Source organism: Halichoerus grypus, chromosome 1, assembly GCF_964656455.1.
Source record: "Halichoerus grypus chromosome 1, mHalGry1.hap1.1, whole genome shotgun sequence".
In the NCBI taxonomy this organism is placed as follows: Eukaryota; Metazoa; Chordata; class Mammalia; order Carnivora; family Phocidae; genus Halichoerus; species Halichoerus grypus.
The window spans coordinates 179,281,422-179,308,348 of record NC_135712.1 but is presented as its reverse complement, the minus strand read 5'-3'; the positions used below and the strand labels follow the sequence as shown (position 1 = coordinate 179,308,348).

General features: G+C 41.8%; 1 protein-coding gene across 10 annotated transcripts in view; it reads right to left on the bottom strand.

Moving 5' to 3' along the window:
- Positions 1–26,927, bottom strand: part of FOXP1 (forkhead box P1) — a 490,351-nt gene that overhangs the window by 159,556 nt on the left and 303,868 nt on the right. The window contains exons 1-2 of one of the 10 annotated variants that reach the window (XM_036100272.2): positions 10,658–10,780; positions 9,051–9,294 (exon numbers count right to left, since the gene is read on the bottom strand). The exons of 6 other annotated variants lie outside the window; for them this stretch is intronic. In XM_036100272.2, the coding sequence (XP_035956165.1) occupies positions 9,051–9,236 (186 nt within the window). In that variant the 5' untranslated portion in view covers positions 9,237–9,294; positions 10,658–10,780. Of the gene's footprint in view, positions 1–9,050; positions 9,295–10,657; positions 10,781–26,927 lie in introns of those variants that run through there. 3 more of the 10 variants (XM_036100261.2, XM_078076053.1, XM_036100245.2) reach the window with 3 other exon arrangements.

Here is a 26,927-nt window from a genome sequence, read left to right as displayed (position 1 = left end):
ATGAAGGGAAAGGCCTCTTCCCAGTATCACATCTTTTAATGTAACTTTACCTGCCTCTTTTCCCCACACAAAAGACTTGCTTTCTTCAACCAGATCCTTCCATTCCCAGGACTTCTGGAGCCATGGCTACATCTGCAAATTTGCCCTCCCCTTCGCTGCCCACATTTATAAGGCATCTGCGTGTCTTCTCCATTTAAATTCTACTTTTTCCAGACAAATACTGCAGGATCTCACTTATATATATACGCAATCTAAGAAGGTCGAACTCCTAGAAGGAGAGTAGAATGGTGGCTGCCAGAGATTAGAGGGTGGGAAATGGGGAGATGTTGGTCAAAGGGTACAAAGATTTAGTTAGTTATGCAGGATGAGTATGTACTAGAATTCTTATGCACAGCATGGTGCCTGTACTCAGTAATACCGTATTGTGTGCTTGAAATTCGCTAAGAGAATATTTCTTTTTCTTTTTTTTTAAGATGTATTTGTTTATTTGAGAGAGAGAGGGAGAGAGAGAGAGAGCAGGGGGAGGCGCAGAGGGAGAGGGACAAGCAGACTGTGTGTGGAACCCAACATGGGCTCCATCTCCCAACCCTGAGATCATGACCTGAGCCAAAATCAGGAGTCAGATACTCAACCAACTGAGCCACCCAGGCACCCCACTAAGAGGATACTTTTTTTTTTTTAATTATCATATAATGTATTATTTGTTTCTAAGAGGATACTTCTTAACTTAAAACTCATTATACACACAAAAGGGTAACAATGTAGAGTTGACAGGTAAGTTAGTTCCAGTGTGGTGATCTTTTCACAATGTATATATATGTATAAAAACATCAAGTTGTATACTTTAATTCATATACAATTTATTTATGTCAAAGATATCTCCATAGAGTTGTTAAAAAATTTAAAAATTAAATTAAAAAATTAATAAATTCTACCTTTTCCTAAAAACTGCTTATAATCTAATTCTTTCCAGCAGCAGTGTTCCAGGATGTCCTCTGACCTAAGGGACTGATGTTAGCTGTGAATCCCTGTAGTGCCCTGAGCTTCTACGGCTGTGATAGCAAGCCCCAAGCAGGCAGACTGGAAGGAATGAATGCACCTAGCCACACCTGTTCTCCCTCACACTGGGCTTCACCTCTTTACCTATCCGAGTTCATCCAGCTTCTCTTAGGATACCAATGCTGCTGCCATCATCCGTTGATGCTCATTCCTTCCTCAAGCCCTAGTAGGGACAAGCGCCCCGTTCTCTGGTTCAGCTGGGCCAAGGCTGGAATTTTTCAAAAAGAGCATTTCATAATGCCAACAACAGAGAGGCTGAACTGAAAGAACACAGATTTCTTCTCATAAATGAATGCAAGTCCAGCATAGCTCAGGCGCTAGAGAGCTGTGTCTTTGCTCTGCCTTCATCTAAGTTAGACCCACCTCTCCCACCTACCTGGCATGGCTTTCAGATCCAGCCTGATTGCTGGCCCATGTTTTTTTTTTAACCCACCGTGGATTCTCACACTCTGCTATAAGCACTTGCTTTTTGTTGGGAGGGGAGTATTAAATCACTGTAATCTTTTTAAAAAAGATTTTATTTTTATTTATTTGAGAGAGAGAGAGAGGTGGAGGGAGAGCAGGAGGGAGAGGGAGAGAGAATCTGAGGCAGACCCCATGCTGAGCACGGAGCCTGACGCAGGGCTTGATCCCACGACCTCAAGATCATGACCTGAGTGGAAACCAAGAGTTGGATGCTCAACTGACTGAACCACCCAGTAGCCCCACTATAATCTTTTATTAAAAAACATTTTATCGGGGTGCCTGGGGGGCTCAGTTGGTTGGGCAGCTGCCTTCGGCTCTGGTCATGATCCTGGAGTCCCTGGATCAAGTCCCGCATCGGGCTCCCTGTTCAGCGGGGAGTCTGCTTCTCCCTCTGACCCTCCCCCCTCTCATGTGCTCTCTCTCTCATTCTCTCTCTCTAATAAATAAAATAAAATCTTTAAAAAAAAAAACCATTTTCCCTGGATGCTTTTTTCCTCTTAGTTTTATTGAGATACACTTAACATATAATACTATAATTTTTGGTGTACACCATGGTGACAGATTAGACATATATAGGTATGTTTTGATATCTATATGCTATAAAGATATACAGATAGATAGATATCTCAAAATGACTACCATAGTAAGTTTAATTAACATCTATCACCTTACATAGTTACAATCTTTTTCCTTATAACAAGAACTTTTAAGATCTACTCTCTTAGCAACTTCCAAATATATGATACAATATGGTTAACTTCAGTCACCATGCTGCATATTACATCTGAAGAACTTACTTATCTTAAAACCTTAAGTTTGTAGCTTTGGACAACCTTTATTCTCCTGCCCAACTCTCACCCCCACTCCCCACCTCTGGCAATCACCAATCTGTTGTGTTTCTATGGGTTTACTTACATTAGATTCCACATATGAGTGAGATTATGCAGTATTTGTCTTTCTCTGTTTGACTTATTTCACTCAGCACAGTGCCCCTAAGGTCCATCCCTGTCGTTGCAAATGGCAGGATTTCCTTCTTTTTTATGGGTGAATAATAGTCCGTGCATACCACATTTTCTTTATCTAGTCATCCATCAATGGACACTTAGGTTATTTCCTTGTCTTGGCTATTATAAATAATGCTGCTATGAATGTGGCAGTGAAGGTATCTTTTTGAGGTAGTGATTTCATTTCATCTGGATATATATCCAGAAGTGGAATTGATGGATCATATAATAGTGCTATCTTTATTTTTTTTATTTTTAATTTTTTTAAAGATTTTATTTATTTGACCGAGAGAGACACAGCGAGAGAGGGAACACAAGCAGGGGGAGTGGGAGAGGGAGAAGCAGGCCTCCTGCCAAGCAGGGAGCCCGATGCGGGGCTCGATCCCAGGACCCTGAGACCATGACCTGAGCCGAAGGCAGACGCCCAACGACTGAGCCACCCAGGCGCCCCAGTAGTGCTATTTTTAATTTTTTATGGAACCTCCATACTGTTTTCCACAGTGGCTGCACCAATTTAACATTCCTACCAACAGTGCACGATGGTTCCCTTTTATCCACATCCTCGCCAACAATTGCTATTTCTTGTCTTTTTGACAATAGCCATCCTAACAGCTGTAAGGCACTATCTTCCTATGTTGTGATTTGCATTCCCAAATAACTGTATTCTTAAACCTGCTTTGGTTCCTGGTTAATGGGGATGGGGAAGATAATGACGAAAGTTGTAATTTTTTGACTATTTATTACCAGACAGGTACTGAAGAGTACAGACACAATATCTCATTTAATTTTCATAATTCTTTGAGGGATTATTACACCCAGTTAAGTGACGCCTGGGTGGCTCAGTCGGTTGGGCATCTGACTCTTGATTTCGGCCCAGGTCATGATCTCAGGGTTGTGGGATCAAGCCCCGCTTTGGGTTCTGTGCTCAGTGGGGAGTCTGCTTGAGGATTCTCTCTCCCTCTCCCTGCCCCCGTTCATGCACTCTTTCTCTAAAAAAAATAAATCTTAGGGCGCCTGGGTGGCTCAGTTGGTTAAGCGACTGCCTTCGGCTCAGGTCATGATCCTGGAGTCCCTGGATCGAGTCCCGCATCAGGCTCCCTGCTCGGCGGGGAGTCTGCTTCTCCCTCTGACCCTCCTCCCTCTCATGTGCTCTCTCTCATTCTCTCTCTCTCAAATAAATAAATAAAATCTTTAAAAAAAAAAATAAAAAAATAAAAAAAATAAAAAAAATAAATCTTAAAAAAAAAAAATCAATTATTACACCCAGCTAACACGTACAGAAACATAGGAACAGAGAGGTTAATTATAAGCATTATGTGAAGTGTGCATGGAAAGTCCTTAGCACAGTACCTGTACATGATAATTACTCATTAAATATAACATATTACTACATTACCACATACCTACGAAAATGTGTTTTGTCAAAAGCAAACATTCCTATTTCCCAGTAATCTCAAACCAGTCACCGCCCTCTTTATAGAGACAATGAGAAAACCACAGCACCCTCTGTTGAACCAAAAGGAATCTAAGGCAGACACAGCTCATTGCACAAAAAGCAGGCTGAGGGCAAGAGGGAATCTGTGATTTGCCCATGGTCACACAGATGACGTGTAGCCAAGAGTCCCGGCTCCTTCTGCTGGCAAAGGCACCTGAACAAGCCTGGCTCTTTCTGACCCTCACCAAGCCCTAAGCAGACCTTGCCCTGACTTAGAACAATGAGGCAGGAATGGCTGCCTCGAGGCCGAACAGTGAGCTAGCAGGAGATGATGATGGTCATGCCGCTGCTGCTGGTGAACAAGAAGCTGATCGCTGACACTGAATGCCAACTGTGGGTCTGGCTTGCTTCTGAAGTGCTTTACAGAAACAGAACGTTTACATAATATGCCAAAGGTCATACAGTTTGGATTAGAATCCCTTCACTTGTACTTCGGGAATGACACAACCCAAAATGGCCACTAATCCACAGATCCGTGGATTTGGAATTCTTCCATTCACAGAGATCTAGAACTACGTGCTAAACAGAACAGATCTTTAAGGGAAAAAAAAAAATTAGAAATGTTTAGAAGAATTGAAGCCACAAAGGTAATCCTATAGGAAACTTTCTGAAGATTTTATCTTTTATATAAATATAAATATATATGCATATACTACAGATAGAGAATATGGCAAAAGAAAAATAGATTGGATGGCTCTGGTCAAGGAATTAAAAACATTTTCTGAAAAAGGAGATTAAAAACAAAACTTTGTTCATCAGATGGGCAGCTGTGTTCAGTGAGCTGTGCTCATAGTGTGACAATGATTTTTGGGACTTCCAGTAACCACAGTTTAGCATAAGGTGGAACTTGAGTCTTCACACATGAAGAAATAGGGATTCTCTGGGAATTTGGGGGAATTACTGACCTTGAGAGAATCACAGCAATTCCAAAGAAAAAGAAGTTAGCTTTAAGAAATATGAATGTATTTACACAGAAGCAGCAAGCATGCTGGTGGAGCATCCACCAGTCGGGATGTGAACCCGGTCTACCTGATTCGAACCCCAGCTCCACCACTGGCTAGCTGTGTGACTTTGCGTAAGTTACTTAACCTCTCTGTGCCTCAGTTTCTTCATCTGTAAGAATGGGAGGAGATAACAGTTCCTGCATCACAATTAATACATGTAAAGTACACAGGCTAGGGTCGGACATTCAGTAAGTGATTCTTCAGTGATTTCAAAAAGCGCTTCATACATGATCATTGATTATGAAAGTAATAAGCTCATGGCAGGAGATAAGGAGGACACATACATTAATTAGGAAAAGAAAAAATAAAGTGTCATATCATCACCTACATATTGGTACATTGTCAACATTTGGGAGTATGCTTAAGGGAAGTAATTTTCTTAAGCAAAACTGGAATCATATTATTTATGGTCTTTTGAAAATTACTTTTTAAAATTAAAAACACACATTTTAACAGAGAGTTTTCAAATCTAATTTCTATACTCAGGTTCAAATAAACAGTACTGGGGACCTAACAACCTAAATACTACCACCCTACTCTTGAGACTTCTGAAAAAGCTTTCAACAAAAGACTTTAAACAGCAAATGGCACATGACTAATTTTTTCACTGAGCTTAGTAACCATAGCAGGGAAGCTTAAGGCACACCAGAATTGAAGAATCACATAGTAACATCTAGAGTTAACAGAATGTTTCAATTCTTTTGCCCCCAAAGCACCCGGCGACAGAGTAACTTCTGACTCAACTTTGCACAGCCAATAAGCAGGGTCGGTTTCTTTGCAAAGAACAAACGAACTTGATTTTTGTGGAAGTTAAATTGCCAACATCATATTGAGTTAATGTGAAATAAAACAAAAATCAAAAATCCCAGCCCGTGCTGTATCTTAAAACAACAAAATTCTAACTTCGACCCTAAATGGATTAAAATTAAGCTTCAACACTCTTCACGGGCTCCTCCTTCCCCACCATCAATACCACGCACTAGCTATATTTTCCAGTCCAGTTTCTTCATGGTAAAACACTTTCTCATGAGACTGCCTGTGGTCAGGGCTGACTATGGTACCGGAAAAATGCTTCTCATGGCATCTAGATCATACCCATTCCAGGTCTAGCCTGACCATTAAGTACAGACACACCCGGAAACTGTAAACTCTTTTAACAACAGGACATTTTCCCACCTCAAAAGTGGGATAATCTTTGCAGCCTACCTATGTCCCAAGGGTGTTCTGAGTATTAACAAGTTAGCATTAGTCAGGCACTTTGATTTCACAAAGGGCTCTGTCCAAGCACAAAGTATGATTATCCAACCCAACCGCCTTTTGGAGAGTCACCCAAGATGACAAGAGAGGAGGGAGAGAGGCTCCTGCTTCCATCGCTGCCCTCTCCTGAGTGAAGCCACCTCCCAGTGACATACATGCTGGGCCAGACTGGCGGGGGCTGTGCTATGTTTGAGTGTCTGCTGCATTGTTCCCTTATATAGTCAATGAAGAGGGAATCCCTCTGTGTGCACGTTTCCAATCCACATTCCAAAACAGCATAGGCCACGAAGCAGATTTTCAACTGTGATTTATAGGGCTTGATATGACAGGGCCAGGCACCGTGCTAGGATCATGCCCATCACTTTTTCAGGATGTGGATGAAAGAGGAAACCTCTGTAGAAAATCATCCTCGAAGTTATTAAAAACGTGCTGGTGTGTGCACACATGTCAGAGCGGGCTTAAGTATAGAGAACGTCTACATACAGTTATGCAAACCCCACCCGAGAATTAAAACAACAACAATAAAATTATATTTTTGGCATGCTTGCTTTAAAAATCTACATTTAATGTAGATTGGAGCCTTTTCCTCTGTCTCAGGAGGTCTCGATCTGAGATAATAATCCTGAAGATCATCAATGCATTACATAATACTGAAGTATGGACGGTGTTTTTGAGGGACAATGAGGTACATACACGTGGCTACCTGGCATTATAGTATCTGCCTGGCACCTTTAAAGAGAGGAGCAAAGTTGGTCTCTAATAAATTCTGCTGCACACTGGTCACAGAGACTCCAGCTTATTTTCCTTTAACTCAACTGTTCATGTTTAGATCTCAAGTCCAAAGAGAGCATTCAGCAGAAGTGCAAGAGCTACTGATGTGTCCGCACACACATTCACATACACACAGGCGCATCATAAAAGTAGAGCTACTGAGGCAGGTATAGCGAAGCAAAGCATCCAGAAAAGCCTAACTGCTGAACAACTAATCCTGGGAAATCCGGCACCATAAAACCATACACCGCAATAGATTAATTCTCAGTAAAAAGCCTGGCAAATTCTCAGAAGTCAAAAAAGCTCCCGAGTCTCAAGGGTTAACTCACTCGCCTTTTAAAAAAAATGACACATATAATTTCCTTTTATCATAAAACAATGCATTTATTATTTTCTGTATATCTGTTAAAGGGCATGGCTTTCTGAGTGGAAAACAAAACAGAACTTGGTCACATGTTTATTTGCTTCAGCTACTCCCTTCCCCTTCTGATAAATAATCAAACATGCCATCCAGAAAAAACAAAACCAGCGAGCTGGGAAATTTGATGGTCATCAAATAGACTGAGATACCAAGAAGAGCAGCCCACTGTTCCCACACTGAGTTTTCGGCCCCCACACCTACACTAACATCTGAGTAAATACCTTCAGTCACTCTTTCCATTTTCCCTGCAATTACTCCTACTGTTAAACAAATTGTCCTTAAGGCAGTCGCAAACATAATTTTTTTTTTCTGCAAAGGAGAACAACTTCTGAACATTAAAAAAGCCAGCAGAGCAATAGCAACACACACACACACACTCGCACATGCACACACACGCGCGCGCGCGCGCACACACACGCACTTATTTTATTTATTTAAATATGTCTTCCATGAGCGGTTCAGACAACTACAGAGCTTATTTCTTTCTCTATTCTAACAGATGCTGTTTTAGACAATAAAACTTAAGGATATTTAGTCTGGAGACTAACAAACAAGGTTCAGAGTAATAACAATTCCCTTAAGATCAAAAGAGCTAATTTTCCATTTCCTGTCTATTCCCAGACCAGTACATAGTTAAAAAAAAAAAAATTAGCACCTGGCTTACCAGTTATAGTGAAGTTGGGGGTCAGGGTTGGGGGAAGGGTGCGGAGGGAGGTGGGGAGGAAGGCACAAGGGGTGAGGACATCAGACAGGAAAAGGTGGAACCCTTGAAAAAAAATGTCAAACCATGTGTTAAGAAACTCATTTCACCAGAAAGGGCTCAGAGAGCAATCCCATCCGCTCCTGGACACAGAGCGAAGCAGCAGCCCAGGTCCAAGGGCTTTCCCTGCCATACTAATTACCCACAACGAGAATTTTGAAAAGAGCTTTCCAACATCAAAGTTAACAACCATCGCGGAAAGTGAGGCGGGCTTTCTCTTTCCTTTCGCAGCCCACTCCGTTTAAACAATAGTCATATGAATGAGATAATGACCGTGCTTGTTTCAGCAGTCTGACTTTTATTGGCATGAAATTGGTACAAATATTATCAAGACCGATTTACAAGTGATGACGGTGTCATGATGCAAACATCAGAGGACAATTCTGCAGAGGCAGAGGTACAAAAGGCATCATCCCTGCGCCCTCTCGCCACTTGTAATAACAGGAAGAAAAAGAAGGCAACACAAAACAAAGTCACAAATACGCAGAGAGGGTTCTAAACTACATTCAAGCTTATAAAACTGTCCCGACGACACTCGGCTGCGTCCTTAGCTGATTATATCCCAAGACCCGTTTGAAAGCAAGAGTGAATTAACAAGGAGTTAGAACCAACCGGTCTTCTCAAATCTCTAAAAAGAAAACTGCCTTTGATGGAGAGAAGAGGGAGGGAGGGGGGTAGGAGAGAAAGCAGTAAACAAGTTGGATCATCTTATTTTGCCCTTCAGAGAATGTCTGCGCAGGAGCGGATCCCTAGTTTAAAAGTTTAACCCCACAAAAAATGTTCCTTTTCCTTTTTTTTTTCTCTGGACACTTACAGAGAAAATGAAGAGTTTGACGGAGTGAGCTCGCACTGTCTGCCTTTGGATTTCCGTCTTCTTGCTGTAGATGGGTTCTGGCTGTTTCTGTGAAGCGGGGGTTGCCGAGTGGTAAAAAAGATGTTTGAATAAACAGGAAGTGCTGTGCGGCTGAAGCACACTCGAGGAGAAAACACACTGGAACATTGCCCTTTGTAGGCAACCTCAGGGACGCTTGCCTCCACAGTAGCTGGCTGGGCTCTCACTAAATGACAAAGAAACCACAAGAATTCCTCAAGTAATTCTTCACTTTCAAAGTTGAAAGATCAGTTGGAGCTTGCAGGTAATTTTCAAAGTTGCATTTAGCTCTTAAAGAAATCTATTAATGCTACACGTATCTAAATCACTCCAGGTCTGCAAGCAGCGACATAGCATCAGAAGTGTGCCCTGGCCAGACCGAGCCCTCGCCAAAAGGCTCATTCTTGCAGACAAATACACACCGACAGTGTTTCGGGAAACCTGCTCTTGAGATATTTTTGTGGTGACATTTACATAGGCAGGATGCTTTTCAAAAATAAAAAAAATAGGGAAGAAAGAAAGAAAATCCAGATTCTACAGACTTTAGAGGAATTTGTCACATGTATTTTTAAAGAACATATCGTCCCACATTCCCGGGATATGCCCTTGATCTTGCTTTTGCTGCTTTTCCTTTACATTTTCCTTCTCTGCAATCAACCAAACTACCTGTTTATCTCCAGATGCCTAGCTTGTCTACTCGAACACTCCTTAACCCGCCCCAAACTAATTATCAAAAGTCCTGTCTTCCGTCACCCGAGTAACTTGACAGATACTGTAAAGAAAAGTAAACTGCTAAAGGCAGAACAAGTCAGCTTGAAAAATAAGATGAGGAGCTGAACAGCCATATTCAATAAAAAAAGAAACAGGGGGAAGGGGGGGAGGAAGAAAAGGATTCCTTCTGAAAATGTATTGCTGTTGTGGCAATGTTCTTCTGCCACGGAAGCAACTGATTTGTTATTTAGCATGGAATGCTGGACTGTCTGTCATCCAGGTGCTAATACTCGGCTAAAATAACTCATTGGGAACTGTCAGTGGGATGTTTACATAGGCCCCAATCTTTTCTTCATGGAAGGAAATTTTTTACTGGAATTCATCTTCTTTTGATCTCACATTCAAAGCAACGGCAGCTTGATAGACATTCAAGTCTGAAAGCAAATCCAGACGCTGAAGATAAACCGCCAGAATATGACAGGCAGAAGCATCTAAAGCTTATAAAAATGAAGAGAACAGCATGTCGCCTGAGTATTACAATAGCAGAAATCAAGAGACATATTAGGTGGAACTGATCAGCCACAAACACAGTTCAAAAGGCAGATCATAGAAACAGAGGACTAGGCTAGGAGAAAAAAAACAACGGGAAAGATCTGGTTTACTGCCTCACCTCCCTTCTGAGCCCCATAGCGCTTCCTTGCCTGCCTCTTCACTTTTAGGAGGGGTGGGGTATCCAATTCAAATGTTCCTGTCTGACTCAGCTGGTCCAGTGATAAATGCTGCAAATGGTTTCCTAGCAATCTGTTTCCAAAAGGCAGGGGGAAGAGGCAGACCCTTACCTTGCTCAGGGTCCAGCATGCTGCATTTTATTAGCATCCCCTGCATCTGCTCTGCAATGCAGTTTCAAAAGACACATAGCCTGGGCGCCATGCAAGTGGGCGGTCGGGAAGAGCGTCTCTCCACAGAAGGGCTCTAAGTAGTTCGAGATGGGGCTAGAGAGCTCTAAGGACTCTAGTTCCCTGACATGGCTAGTTACCAAATGAGCACAAACGCTCTAGCCTCAGTCACAAAAATAGATAGATGCCTTCAGTCCTACAGACAGAGAAGTGCGCAACACCTAGTAGCTCTGAAGCCCCCTAGTACAATTCCATAAAGGAATTATCACAAGATCTTTCTTAGAGGTACACAATTTTTTCTTTTAAAATAAGCCTCTTATTCTAATCAAAGTCAGTACACATAAAGAAAAGGTAACTCTCCCAGCAATTCTGTCCTCAGGGCTGTTTGTCAACAAACAACGTGAATGGGCAGCAGAAGGGAAATAGAATTCCACATTGTAACTTAGCCTGTGGTTCCTCCTGATTCTGCACATCCCTCTGGGACTACAGAGCCAGATCTTCTGCAGCACCCTAGGATTTTTAAAAATGCCCCTCCCCCCTTTTGCACAATAAATCAACAGTATAATGTAGATTTAAAAAATGTACTAGCCTATTTAAAAAGATGTAATCAGTTTAAGGGCTCGCCTCATGCAAACAAGATGTCTGCGTAACTTAGTTACAAATGTAAAAAACACAAACAAGCAAACAAAACAAAAACCCTACTGGATTCTAAGACTGTTCTTAAAAGTTACCTTCTCTCATGCCTACACAGCTGATTTGCTAAAGCTGATTATTGATCTTTAAATTGCCCTAGTTCCATGTCTTCCTCCCTAACCTAAAAAAAAAAAAAAAAAAAAAATCTCCAAAAATCTCCCAACTAAGTATCCTATGTTGCTGTAGTTATTACGTTTACCCAAAACAGGGAGGTCTACCCTGAAAAAAAGAGAATGCTAATTCCATTCCCTTATATATTCTAAGACATATTCTTCTTCCACAAAGAATGCTGTCACTACCACCGTGGGGTAAGGAGCAACCCTCCATTTCTCAGGGCCGCTGAAGGTCTTTTTAAAAAATCTGCCATGTATAAAGACCTTCATTAGTATAATTAAATGACTATTGGGGCTTTTTTTTTGATATAAACAACTTTTGATATGTCATTTAAAAACCTCATAATAATATCATTAAAGAGCTCCCATTTTTAAAAGAGAAATTGTCTGCTCAGGGCCATGGAATAGTAGCCGTGCTCCAGGCCGCTTCCTCTCTCCCTTTCAGACTTCTGGACTTGAATGTCACCATAGACCTTGAATCCTTGAATGTGAAATGGCTTCACGCTAATTGCTCTAATTGCTTGAAGATGTGCAGGCAGGTGAAACCTGATCCCAGTGGCCACTGTAGAGACCAAGAACAACACTGGAATGTTTACACAGTGGTTTGATTTTAATAGACAGGAGGGCTGAGTTTAAGACAGCAAAAACACAGCTAATAGGTGACCCCTTAATGTAGTCCTCCTTAAAAAAAAAAAGACACACAACAAAATACAATTTCGTGTTCTAAAAGGCAGTGTCCTAAATGCCAAGGTTATTTGCTTGACTCTTGCAGTGAGTAGACGTTACGTTGCACCTGACATTTACACCCGAAACTCTACCCCGAATACATTTTTTTACCTTAAAACAAAAAAGCACTTTATATGTCAGTCACCTTACAAACAGATTATGACTGTATGGTATTTCCAAGTAAGTGCACTCATTTAAATTTTAAATTGAATATTTTTCACTACTGCAATACTCCCTGTCCCTTAAAGGGGAAGCCTTGTATCTCCTTGTTTATCCCTTTGCTTCTTCTGCTCCCCCTCCCCTCCATTTATGGAATGCCTGACCCTTGTAGATTCCTTGATTGCAGTTAAAGTTGAACCCAGACCCTTTCACATTGGTGCTTAAGACAAACGTGCATCCTTTCGGTGCCTTTTTCCTTTGTTACTGTGTGGGACTGTGGTCTGCTTCTCATCTAGGGGCTGAGGCAGCCAGGGGAGTGGCTGACATAGTTATTCAACGACAGTGGCCAATCTCCCTGGATATTTTAATGAATTGAGATGGATACAGAGGTTTGACAACGGCTCCCCAGAGCCCCCTCTTAACAGAACACAAATGTAACCAATGCTGGACAGGAAATACACTACAGCAAGACCAAGATAAAAATACAGCAGCACCTACAGGGTGTCATTAACAAAAGGAAACCAGCAAGGGTTAGGGGCAGGCTTAGACAGGTGTGTGTGTGTGTGTGTGTGTGTGTGTACACGTACGTACATGTACACACACACACACACATATATGTTTTTATGTATATATCAAGAATCTGAACATATAGGGATATTTCCTATAGAGTCAAGTAAACACTGCTAAGGAGAAAACGGGAATTAAACATTTACTACAGAAAAAAAAATACCACGGAACAATGAAATTATTTTATGGTTAAGCTAGGCAATTAAAAGCAAGAGATGCACCTTGCAAATGAGAACAGAGAAGCAGGTAACACCCAGACAGCTGGGAGCGCTGTCAAACGGCGGCTCCATAAGTTCTGCTGTGTACTCACTTCTGAGGGAAAACACAAAGTGCAGAAGAAAAGGGGCAAAAAAAAAAAAAAAGGTCCCTTTAAAGCTATGAAACACTTTTAGTTATATAAGGTAAGTAAGAAATACAGGAGCTTGCAGTGCCTGGACTATTTGTCCCCAAACACGGAAAGACAAAACAATTTAACAAAAATAACTTCACAGAAGACCGTTTCCAATCACAGCCGCCACACCGGCTTTTATGGACACTCATACCTTGTTCTAAAAGTTACAATCCCCTATTAAGAAGCAATGCCTGCCGCTCTAAGAAGGGGGGGCGGGACGAGTGTCCATTTCCACATAAAGATTAAGTATAAACTAGCCCAAGCCAGGGAGAGGAACACCAAGGGAAAAGTAAACAGGCCCCCACCCCCCTCCCCCAAAATAGTTCCCCTTTGAAAGCTCTATGCAGTGAGTGCCTGGTACCCAGGGCTGCCCTATTCCTTGGAGGGGTCAGCAAAGCTATGCTAAACTGACAGGTTCAGTTTACGGCAGGCCAGAACTTTGTTTGGATATACTGGCCTTGCTCACCACCAGCTTAACAACAGATGGCTAGAAAACTTTCATTATGCTGCACAGGACTGAACTGCAAACAATCCAGAAAACTGTGAAAAGTTTAACTCCCTCTAAACCGATGTGCCAAACCGGGGCCTGCCCAGAGCCAGTGAGCCGGGGGGGCCCAGGGGACGGTAGAAGTGGGGGGTAAAACAAATCGGCACTTGCTAAAGGCCCGAGTCTACTCCACGTGCCATCCAGATCCCAGAAGAGCAGAGACCCTCCTTAGTCTTGATGTTAACTGTTCAAAGCCCAGACCTTATAAGGAGTTGTACTGACTGCACCTTCTTTTTGATTTTCCCAAAATACACTGTCAGACTTCCCCTCCCTTTGGAGAAAGAAAATCTCTCTGCAGACAATTCTCAAGCTCCCTTCCTGTCTTCCCTCCCTCTGGAAATTGGGAGGACAAGACCCAACAGTCTCACTCTAACACCTAGATTTAAATATGATTTATCCAAATCTGTATATAATTTAAATATTCATTAAATCGATTCAATCACATGAACCCTAATATCTCCTAATGCTCCAAGACAGGTTATAAATGCACCTTCAAAGGTTTAATTCAATTGGCAATCTGAGAGGCCTTATCACTAGAAATGTGTTATTTTCATATTATTCAAGAAATGAACAAATGTGCTTTCCACAAATGTATTTTAGAAGCTACCCTTTCCTGTTATTGAAAGAAAATTGTGTTTATTACTCCTTTAGCATAGTGTAAACTCATAAACGTCAACAGAGAGTACAAGGAAAGCTGTCAACTAAATATTGTTTCCTTCATGAGCTGTTCTTCCAAGTCAATTACGCCTTTCAACTTCTGGGGCATTGTATGATAAACTGGCAGTAAAAATCATTCACATTAATATACCATGGTGCCTTGCCTGCAAAAGGTAATTAAAGAAGTAAATGACTCATAAGAATAGACATATTAGCTGCAAAATGAAAGGCAACTGAGCTGCCACATAAAAATATGTACCATTAAGATACTGCATTTTCATATTCCTGTAATCAGCTTCAGTAGACTAATGCTTATTTAATCCAGTTCTGTGCTAAGTCCATCAACAACTGTTTTTTGCTGTTTTCTCCTTGACTGAACATTATGAGAGCAGGTTTGGAATAAATACCGCAATGAGATTTTTGCATACTCAATTGAAGAACAGGTTTTTACATTTTAAAATCTATTTTTTTTCTTTCTCTGAGAAATACAACATAAAAAAATTACTGGTGGGGGAATATATATATATATATATACTGCTAGCTAGATACATCTCTTTAAACGGCAGAACATTTTAGGGAAAAATATTTGTTTCCACGTTCACCTGTCTGACCCATACCACTGATGATCAGCACAGGGGAAAGGGTGCCATGCCTCCCCCTGCCAGATCTCTGCTACCTTTATAAAGCACTCCCTTTTGTTAATAGTATCTTCCATTAGCATTAGTGGGATAAGGCAATTTATCCTGTAGCAGGGATGGAAGGAGAAAGCGAGGAGGAGGAAGGAGTTGACAGGTGTGGCAGGAGAGGACCACAGCCTTGCTTAGTGGCTCCTGAGTTCTCTTCCTTCCAGAGAGTGGATCTGACTCAACAGAACCTTCCCAAAGAAGAGCGAACTGACCCTCAAATTAACTGCTCTGCTTTTCCATTCTCTGGCTTTCAAACTGACATTTTGCCTTATTCCTCCTATGCTTTATTTCGGCATTCCCCACGCAAGTCCAGACAAGCCACAGGAAGACATCGCCGTGTGATCTGAGATTCTCCGCTTAAGTTGTTCGCTTCCCTGCTTCTGGAACCTCCATCTTGACCAGGGAGAGAAGTCCACCATTTGCACTATTAAGATGTTCTGGGAACATTTAGATGCAGGAAGTTTCCTGGAGGCTGGAGAAATGCCTGTTCTTGTTGTGGAAATTAGGGCTCTTTGTTGATGACTGATGTGGGCCTAAGGCTTTGCCAATTCAGTTTGGGAGTTTTAGCTTTCAAAACTCTTGTGATTCCGATTCCTCCAATTCCTCCAACAGCCCAGGTTTCCAACCAGCAGTGAAAATCGGCCTATAAAACCTATCTGTCTTCTATCATGTCTGCCAGCAATCTACTCACTTTCAATAACATCTAAATGCATCTAGATGGGGTCCACTCACTTATCAAAAAAGCCCAAGAGATTGCTGACCTGTTTTTGTCTTCAAATGATATAGGCTTTCGACAGAGGCAAAGGTCTACATTTCTATACAAGTTGTCGCTTCTCCCTTTCCCTCCTTCTGCGAGAATAGAAATCTCTTTGGCTTTAAAACTGATGAGCAGCCAGCCAGGCCTCAAGGACAGTCCAGGATGTGGGGACAGCCCTACAAGGACCCTCTGCTGTTTATTTACCTTTTCACAGTTCTGAGAACTGCCGAGAGCCTCCCAGATTTAGGCTGGGTCTCTCCTCATGTATTGTTGCCTCAATGTTCGAGCAGACACCACTTGGAACCACAATTAATGAGCTCTAGTCCTTTTTCTAATTAAGGAACAAAGGTTCCTGTGTGCACAGTATGGTGAGGCTGTCTGAAGAACACACGTGGAAGGAGAAGTGAATGCTTCTAATTGCTTCAAAATGGGATTTTTAATATTTAGGAACATAATGGGATCGGGAAGTAAGAGCATTTTTAACATCCTTTACAAATAAGGCTTTACAAAATATTGTTAGCTGTTAATAATACATCATTAGCAAAAATGGAAAGTTATGAATACCATGCACATAACCTTTGTATTCACGTGAATTAACCTATATGTATGAATACAATGATACATGAATTAGTTTTTAAAAATACATTAAAAGAAGAAAAAGCCCTCCTAAAAAAAAAGAAAAAAGAAAGAAAAAAGGCAAGAAGGCAGTTCCTGTGAGCCTGATATTCCTCAGACCTTAGCAGATTAGGATTCAAACGTGTAATTAAGAAAGATAACCCCAGTTTTTATAGTAATTAGGGGCTGTGGGAAATAGGATCCTATCTCTCAAAAGTGTTACAAATATACCACACTTCTAAATAACCTGCAATGCTTGGAAAGTAGACTCACTACCAAGGGCAAAGCTGCTATGCCGTGAGCGAGCAGAGTAAATGACAGACTGGCGTTCAAGTCCATTAGCTGCTATGTGATAGGAGCACATTCACTAGCACGCGACCTGTGAAAAATCTTAGATCTCTTTAAATCTTTGAATTGGATTACTGCATTAATTCTTAAGAACTGCAATCCTTCAACCAAGTCAAATTACCCTCATTAACAGTGGAAAAACTGCCTCTGCAATAAGTTAAAAAAAAAGATATTTATTACCTATAATCACTTTCATGTACTTCACCTAGAAATATGATGAACGGGTGCCAACAACTTTGGCAACGGCAGCATCTTGATTTTGCATACTGATTTGAGTTAAAATAAAACTGAAAACATTTGCATGGTGTCAAAAAATTTTTTTCACATCTACAGGACATGTCCTTTCATCATCCGAAGGCTCTGGTAAGAAGCGAATAGCCCCATTTTACAGGAGAAGACACAGGGGACATAGGCAGAGACATTGTGCCCACGGTCCAAACTCTCCCAGCTGATTAGGGGCAGGGTCTCCTGGTCTTGTTCTGGATCCACACTGCAGGAATTAATTCAGAAATACAGTCTTCTAATGCTCCTGTCATGCAATGCGCAGACTTCTCTCAATCACACTCAGGGAAGGAAAGGCAGGCAAAATAGATGCAAAGATCGGAATGCAGCTCTGAGGGTAGAAATGATCCCCGTAATAAATACAACAGAAGCTGCCTCAATTCTTCCCTCACCACACTCACTGTTACTGTTTAACCTGCCTTGAGAATGCTCCCAATATGTTCTTTTCCAGTGACAGAGGTAAAAGAAATGTAAATTGATCTACTCTGGCCTTGCTGCTCTCGAAATGGTCTCATTGGAAATGTGATAACAGCTTGACCGATTCTGAGCAACTTATGGTACTTTATGGCAAATGAGAGTGTTGTTCTGTCTGACTGTTGTTCTTGGCTCTGGGATGGGACTGCTCTAGTTCTATGACTTCTCAGCACAAACCAATGCAGGACAGTCCTCACCAATGAGAAGGCGACCAACTGGGGAAGGGGTCTGTGTTTATGGAAGGGGACGGTTTTTATACCATGTACTAAGGAATGGGAAAAGGTGAACATGCAGAAGTTGCTTTCTAGAACTTGAGAGCAACCAACACTTCTCAAGAGCTATAATAAAATGCTAACTGGAATTCATAATGAAAACCCAGAGGCACTACAAGGCTCTGAAGTGCCTCTGAATCATCAGGAAAGAAAAAGAAAGAGAAAAAAAAAAAAGATAAAACTGTGCTCTGGATAGTTGTATGTGAAATGCATTTACTGCAACCTACCGATTTGAAACTAGACAGTCTTTATTTAGTACAATGATGATAAAAATCTATTAAGTAGAATATTATCGCTGGTAATCCTAAAATCTACTGTAACCTTTTTGTGTAACTTCCAAAAACCAGCTGTTGTTCATTTCAATCCCACATCAGACGGGCAGAGCTGTGGTCGAGTCTAATAATAAGCAAAAGAACACTGATCCATCTCAGTCTGTAGCAAGCACTGACATTCGTTGCCTTTCTATGCTTCTAATGACCCTGCAAGGTGGGAGTGACCATACCCATTTTACAGAGGAGGAAAACAAGGTCAGAGAGGTTGACTAACTTGGGCAAGGAGAAACTACAACTAAGGTGGGTGTATGACTGCTTGGAGGTGAAGGTGAAGCTGAGAAGTCAGAGAGGAGGGGGTGTTCAGAGGAGGGCCAGGAGCAAAGAGGTTCTCCTATCTTGGGGCAATACAAATTTGCAGGAAACCATGATCCAAACATCAGACGGCCCATGACCTGGAGACTCATCACCCACCTCCTGCCCAGGGGCACTGCATATTTCAAAGGTGAATATGGGAATTGCTCTTTAGCTCTACCATTTGTAGAGTCTCCTCTCTTTCTTTCAAGAGCTTTGTGACTCGCAATCTGGTGCTTTTCAAACAATCAATGCTTTACCAGTGATCTCATGATTAACTTGGTTCATGACTCTAGCAACTTTTCAATATGAATGTTAAAGTTACCTTTGCACAAGTACCAGACCATACTTTCTATTGACACATCAAATAAACATAACTTTGGATGCATAAGCATAATAATCTCGGCACTGGGCCTATGAAGGTGTCCCTTCCAAAGGCTTAGAGTCGAATAGAAATTAGAGATAAGATACTGACAACCCACAGATCCAGAAATAGAAAGCCCCTACAGAGGAATCTAATAAAAGAACAACTTCACGTACTTGTCTTTTCTAGCCTACTCTAGATAAGGCCACTGAGATTGTCCATGAGGAGGTGATATTTAAGATGAGACCCCCAAGTTGAGAAGGAATCACACAGCCAAGGAAGAGGGAGAGGAAGTTCAAGGAGATGGACCATTGGGGCTGAAAAATTATAGGCGGAAACAACATGCTAAAAGATGAACTGAAGAGCAGCTGGTGATATACAACTGTGCTGTTCCAATAATACTGTCTCTTCAGTCCTTTTGAAAAAGATTCTTTCTCTTTTTCAATCCTTTTAAGGCAAAAAGATACATACAGATTGCAAATATGCTTTCAATCAAATGGCCTGAAATATAAAATGCATTGTGGTGGCAAAAAGCTCTAAAGGCATAAAGGAGTTTATGCAATTTCGACAGAAAAATAAATACCTTCGACTTGGCCCCTGTTTCTGTCTTTACCTTTTGTAATGTGGCAGTGTACTGGTGGTAGGCAGAAAGCTAAGCTGATCTCCTCCATTCCTACTCCTTGTCCCAGATAGTTCATCAAATAGTGGTCAAGACGTTGATTTGCAGGGTTTTGCAGCTGTAATTAAGGTTCCAAATCAGCTGACCTTAAGATAGGGAGATAATCTATTTTTTTAAATTTTAATTCTAAACAGGCCTGGAAAAAAGAAAACCGCAGGGGGTTTATACCAGCATTTAGCAGTCAGAGAGAAAGTCAGGGTTTCCAAGCATGAGAACGTTTTGACGCAGCATGCTGGCATCAGGAAGAGGAGGCCACCTGGCAAGAATCAGGGGCAGCCTCTAGAAGCCCAGAGTGGCCACTGGCTGACAGCCAGCAAGGAAATGGGGACCTCAGTCCTACAACCACAATGAACTGCATTCTACCAACAACCCGAATGAGCCTGCAAGCAGATTATACCTCCCCCCCACCCCCAGTGTCTCCAGACAAGAATTCTGTCCAGGTAACACCTTCTGCACTCGGACCCTCTGCAACTCTGAGCAGAGAAGCCAACAGTTCTGTGCCTGGACTTGTGACCCACAGGACCGGCAGCTGACAAACGGGCGTTCGAAGCTGCTAAGTTTATGGCCATTTGTTACGCAAAAACAGAAAACGAATACATGTGGGAAAGTGATGGAATCTCATCGCCTGCGTCTAAAGTTTATGGAAGAAGCTCCTGGAAGGGAGCAGTGGAGGGGAAGCGAAGGCAAAGATGGGGCGTGCATTCTGGCCCACAGGGACCAACACGGAGAACTCGTACAGGGCCACTCACCTCTCTCTGGACTCACTTTTCTCACTTGTAAAGAGGAGATGAAAGCCCTGGGCAGTGGTGAGGGTGAGGGGCAGCTTAGGAGAACACACAGGCACAAACACTCTGGAAGTCATAAAACACAAGCTGAGTTTTCATTGTTTGTACTGCTTCTTTGCTGGGCCATTTTGATTTCTGATTTTCAGCTTCCTTTTTCTCAGTTATTCCCATTATTTGGGAGAATGCTGATCAAGACACAATATGGAGTCATCCTTGGCTAGAAAGGCAAAGATGGACCCTAAACCACCCTGGAGCTTCTTGGCACTCCAGGCAAAGGGTGTGATGCCTTCCAGGGGAGAGGCACAAAGAGGTCAGTATGTGTCCTCGTTGAGGAAAACCATGGCTCCCGATCCACGGCCATTTGGAAGGTGGAGACAGACGGCCTGGGTTCAAATCCTAACTCCACTCCTGACCTTGATCTAAGCACTATGCTGTTTTCTCAGCTGTGAAGAAGTAACGGCAGCACCACTTCCTAGTGATGTTGCAGGAAGCGAATTACATAGAGAGAGTGCTTAAAAAAAAAAAAAAAAGATTTATTTATTAGAGAGAGAGAGAGAATGAGCTGGAGGGGCAGGGAGACTCTCAAGCTGACTCTGCGCAGAGTGTGGAGCCCCACGCGGGGCTCAATCTCACAACCCTGAGATCATGACCTGCGCCAAAACCAAGAGTCAGACGCTTAACTGACTGAGCCACCCAGGCGCCCCCTGTCTGAAAGTGCTTTTAAGACAGAGTCTGGCCTTTAGTAAGCACCGTATAAGAGCTATTATTATTATTACTATCACTATGAATTCCAGAACAGAAGCTGATTTTTTTTTTTCCAGAAAGTCTGTTTTCTCCCCAAGGGAATTTGGAAGAATTTGGAAGATGGGGCTCAGTAAATATGTAAAAATGTATCCATAGTAAGGATTTTACCACTAATGACTTTTCATGGTACACTATAAAACCCATCTAATCTCTGAAGAAAAAGCGAGAAAACCCCTCCACAGTCATGATTTTGCCGCATAATTTTATGTTTGCTCAAAGGAAAAAAAGACTATAAAGGACTTTAAAACCATGATTTATTGCCTTTTAACAAGCAGTTTTGGGGAAGCCAGAAAAGAGGATTCCCCTGCTGAAAGGGCAAGGGGAGGTAAGGAATTTCAGCGAGGGGGTCAGAGACAAGAGCAGTCAGGAAAAGAAGGCGACGGTGCAACAAGACAAAGGCTGACCCCACGTCCAGTGCGTACACTTCCTTCTTACCCTCGCTGGTTCACTTCCTGAACTCCTCATGGCCTTTCTCACGGGGCTGGGAAGTGAGCGGTGAAGTCAGCTCTCCCCGACCTTACGACAGAGTGTGCAAGGCAGATCAAGCAGCAGACATCAGGAGCAGCACAGTGAGCACCCGGGTAGGGGTTACCAATGTCCATGGCTGGGGTGCAGAGGCAGTTAACCTAGGGCAGATGCCAGTGTCCCAACCCCGGAGCAGCGAAGGATGCCTATCAGTCAGAAGGGGGGGTGCACAGAAAAGGGGGAGGGGCAGGGTGGGTTCTGGGCCGAGCGATGAGTGTGCCTACAGGTAGAGACACAAATGTGACCATGGAGTATTTGTTTGGAACCTCACAGGAGGGGCCAGAATGCCAAGGAGGAGCTGGACAAAGAGAGGCTGTGATTTGTAGATCTTGTGCAGAAGTTTGGACTTAGGTTAATTATTATCATTTTTTTTTTTTAATTTACCAAACAGTAAAATCGACTCTTCAGGTATGGAGGGTATGTAGTACTATGAATTGTAACACACACGTATAAATTCACATAACCACCAGCACGATCAGGATATGGGACAGCTCTATGACCCCCAAACGCCCTTGCTCTATTCCTTCGGAGTCAGACCCCCCTCCTGCATCCCTATTTCCTGGCAAACATGGATCTATTCTCCATCACTGCAGTTCTGTGTTTTCAAGAATGCCATACAAATGAAATCATATAGTATGTAACCTTTGAGACTGGCTTCTTTTACGCAAAAGAATATTTCAGAGATTATTCCAAGCTGCTGGGTACATCTGTAGTTCACCGCTTATTGTTGCTGATTCTTAGTCTACTGCATGGAGGCACCACACTTTATTCATTCATCCACTGAAAAACATTCGGATTTACCTCAGCATGGGGCTACTATACATAAAGCTTCTATGAAGGTTCACGAATAGGTTTTTCTATAAACATATGTCTTCTTTTCCCTAGGATGAATGCCCAGGAGTGTGAATGCTGGGTCACATAGGAACTGTGTGTGTGTATGTGTATGCGTGTGTGTATTTTTTAAATAAGCCGACCCAACTGTTTTTCAGATGGCCAGCCCGCCTTGCATTCCCATCAGCAAAGCATGCAAGTTTGATCCACATCCTTGTCAGCACTTGGTATTATCAGTATTTTCTTGATTTTGGCCATTGTAACAGGTGGTTCGAGTTTGCATCTCCCTAAATTCTAATGATGTTGAACAATTTTTCATGCCTTCTGTGTATCTTTCTTGGTGAAATTTCTCTTCGCCCTTTGCCCATTTTAAAATTTCTTTTTCTTACTGTAGAGTTTTGAGAATTCTTTGCATATTCTATATACAAGTCCTTGGTTGGAGGTGTGATTTTAACGTATTTTCTCCTAGCTAGTGTCTTGTCTTCAATCAGGGATTACAGCTGCAATTTAGGAAGTTCCCTTATACTATGTAAGGGAGCAAACACAGGAAGGCTTTTTGGGTGGGGGCAACTTACTAAGAAATTAAGAACTGGAGGCCATGGATGGGCCCAATGTCTTGAGCACACAGGAGGAGAACAGGGTGTTCTCAAGGCCCGGGCGGAGCTCATGTGAAGCAGTCCATTCGGGGTGATGCTTTTAATGCCTGACTAATGATATCACATAAAGGTGATGTCTTCCCGTCCTCTGTTTTTATGCGGCTGAACCATCCCAGGTAATAAATCAAAGAAGCCAGGGTGGCTATTTGTATGGCGAGATAAGGGAAATTAATTTCAATGCCCAAACATGGACCCCCTTATATTAAAAAATGACTTGGCAATACTAGTCCTTCTCATGAGAATGTCTTGGAAAACCAACACTTGGAAAACACACACACGGGGTGGATTCACCCTCTGCATTTTCAAGGGAAATACTGTTGTCTCCTGAGATTGGAAAGTCAAGGGGAAGAATCATTTATAAAATAAAGAGCAAAAAAATAAAGCATTGGTGCAACAAAAAAAAAATATTCATGGACTTTCGAGAAGGGGAGGATTATAATGATAAACTGTATGTAGTCAAATTCTTTCAGTCCTTAAAAAATACCTTTACCATGCTTTGCAAACTACTCTAATTGTCTCATTTTCACTGAAAACTCAGACGCTTTGAGTTTAAAATGCGCAAAAATATAAATACTAGGAGTGTGAACAAGAGCATACGTAACAATAGTGAGATTTCTGGGCGGAAAGATGGCTTGAACAGAGTTAATACGTTGGCTGGAATACTAAGGGGAAGACAAAGTGCAAGAAAAACCCAGAGACTTCTCTGAGCTCCCCAGGGATCGCGCCACCCGCCACCCCCTCCTCGGAGTGCCGTGCGGGAACAATGTGAAGCTGTCCATCACCAGTGAGCGTGGCTCTACTTGCTGGCGCCAAGTGAGCAAGGCTGCCACCTGTCCAGCTTTCCTTTGAACGGTCCCCACACAATGTCCCTCTCTGCTCTGGGTTCAAGCTAGCATTTAATCTGGAAGCCTGAATTCTCCAACATTTCAGCAGCAGCAAATGTGCTCTACTTCTAATTTGGAGAAGAAGTCTCTTTCCAAGCTCTAACTTGGAAATTTGAACCTTGGATCAGCTAACCAAATTCTGGGTGGACTCCAAGCAGGCATGGTTTTTCGCTCTCTTTGCTTCCCTTCTTGCCCCCAAAAATCTCTTCTCTGCAGATCAGCTGGAGGGATCTCTTGGAAATGCACATCGGGTCGTGCCACTACGCTGGCTTCTCGTGGCACTTCACAGCAACATTTTCTAGTCTTATTCACCTCTGTATACCATAGGGGCTAAATAAATGTGCTGCCTAAACACAGGAATGAATAAATGATTGTGCCAAAGTAGGGAGGTTCCTTTAAGAGCCCATTTATTATCTGCATTTATTTTAAAAAATAGTTTAAAAAGGAAAAACCGAAATGTTCTTGTCATATCAGAGGTAGAAGTGCATTATCTGAGTATAATAACAAAAAGCTCAGGAACTATAAAGAAATAATTGATAAATGAAACGATATTAAAACTGAATATGGCTGAAAGAGTAGAGCAAATTCAAAATATCACTGAAATACTGGGTAAATATTTGCATATCATCAACCTAAGAAAAATGTCTAATTTTTATTATGCATAAGAAGCTCTTATAAATCAATAAGGGAATAAATAAATCCAATAGAAAACTAGGGAAATGGTGTAAAAGAAAATACAGATGTGTCTTAAATAGTTTTTTAAAAAGATTCATTTATTTATGAGAGAGAAAGTGTGTGCATGTGCACACACACGCATGTGAAGGAGGGAGGAGCAGAGGGAGAGGGAGGGAGAGAATCCCAAGCAGACTCCCCACCAAGTGGAAAGTGGAGCCCAACTCCAGGCCCAACCCCATGACCCTGAGACCATGACATGAGCTGAAACCAAGAGTCAGCCACCCAACTGACTGAGCCACCCAGGCGCCCCCCCTTACTTTTTTTTTTCTTTTTTAGGGTGCTAACCTTAAGCTTAGGGAATCTGCTATGGCCCATGTAACAGGAAGACAGGAGTGTGTAAACAGCCATAACTGAAATGAGAAAGGGGTATATCCACAGTACGGGGAATAAAGATAAGCCCCTGAGAGAGTTCAAAAGGGAGGCAAGATCATTTCCAGTTCAGGCTGTCAGAGATTTCCTGGAGGAAATGGTATTTAAACCACACCTTGAAGGGGAGAGACAATTTGGATGTGCCTCAGAACAAATCTGCTTATACAGTTTGTCAATAAGAGTTAACCAAAATTTATTGGGCCAGGCTCCTAGTCAAGCTCTGAAGACAACAGTGGTGGAGAACAGAAACTGCCCCTACCTTGCAGAATTCAGAGTTTACTAGGAAGGAGAACTGAAATGTTCAAAAAGCAAAGCAATAATGAACCCCAAATTCAGGAGGACTGCCCACCTGTCTAGGCTATGGGAGGAAGTGCAAATTTTAAGTAATGGGCCAGTTCTTGGACTGATTGGGTCTGAGAGTGTTCGCGAATGCTTATTAAGTTTTGTTTTATAACTTACTAAGTATGCTGTGTTCTGTACTTAATGGCTCCTAAGGTACACTGTTGTTTTTATTTTAACATCTCCAGCATTGGGATGCCTCGTAAAAGAGATGGGAAAAGAAAGCATTATGGATTCGTTGACTTGGCTGCATTTTCACTTTACTCTTGGTATATAAATAAAGGTCTAAAAGATTCGATGAAATACGGTATATTCTTTTTTATGTATTAGGTATTATATTTTTAAAAGATAATAAAAATGTTTTTAAAAACTACATTACGCCTTTTATCGGCTAGACAGGCTGAGTATTATTTTGTGTGTTATTTAAAATAAAGACATGATGGGTGCCTGGATGGCTCTATCAGTTAAGTGTCTGACGCTTGTTTTTGGCTCAGGTTGTGGAATCAAGCCCCGCGTCGGGCTCTGAGAGGAGTCAGCCTGTCCTTCTCCCTCTGATCCTCCCCCCACTCTCTCTCTCTAATAAATAAATAAATAAAATCTTTAAAAATAAAATAAAATAAAGACGTGAGCCTGGTTGGGTCAGTCAGTAGAATGTGTGATTCTTGATCTCAGGGTTGTGAGTCTGAGCCCCACACTGGGTGTAGAACTTACTTAAAAATAATAATAATACAAATAAAAACATCTAAGTTCCTACTCTCAGGTCCAGGTGATAAATTCATAGATAAAATAGGTCTCCATCGAATAATTTCATGATATAAAATCAGATCCTATTAAAACTATTACTTAGACTCTAACTCTGTTTTTATCCAAATATACTATCAATTCCCTGTTCTGAGCCCCCCCTTTCCTTTCTAGTGGGAAGAAGGGAATACAATGGGACTGAAAATCATTTAACTACAAAAGCAACCATTCCTATCTACTAAAATGATGATCAATATCCATAACACTGGAAATTATTTAGTCCCTAAGTAATGCAGCTATCCCAATCAGCTTGAAAACATGATTTAATTTTTTAAACTAATTTGGTTCCAGGTAGTGAGAGGTGTCATCTTATCAGAAGCTTTAGCTTGTGGACTCTGAGAAACAAACTGAGGGTTCTAAAGGGGAGAAGGGTGGGGGGATGGGTTAGCCTGGTGATGAGTATTAAAGAGCGCACGTTCTGAATGGGGCACTGGGTGTTATACGCAAACAATGAATCATGGAACACTACATCAAAAATAAATAAATAAATAAAATAAATAAATAAATAAATACATACATACGTACGTACGT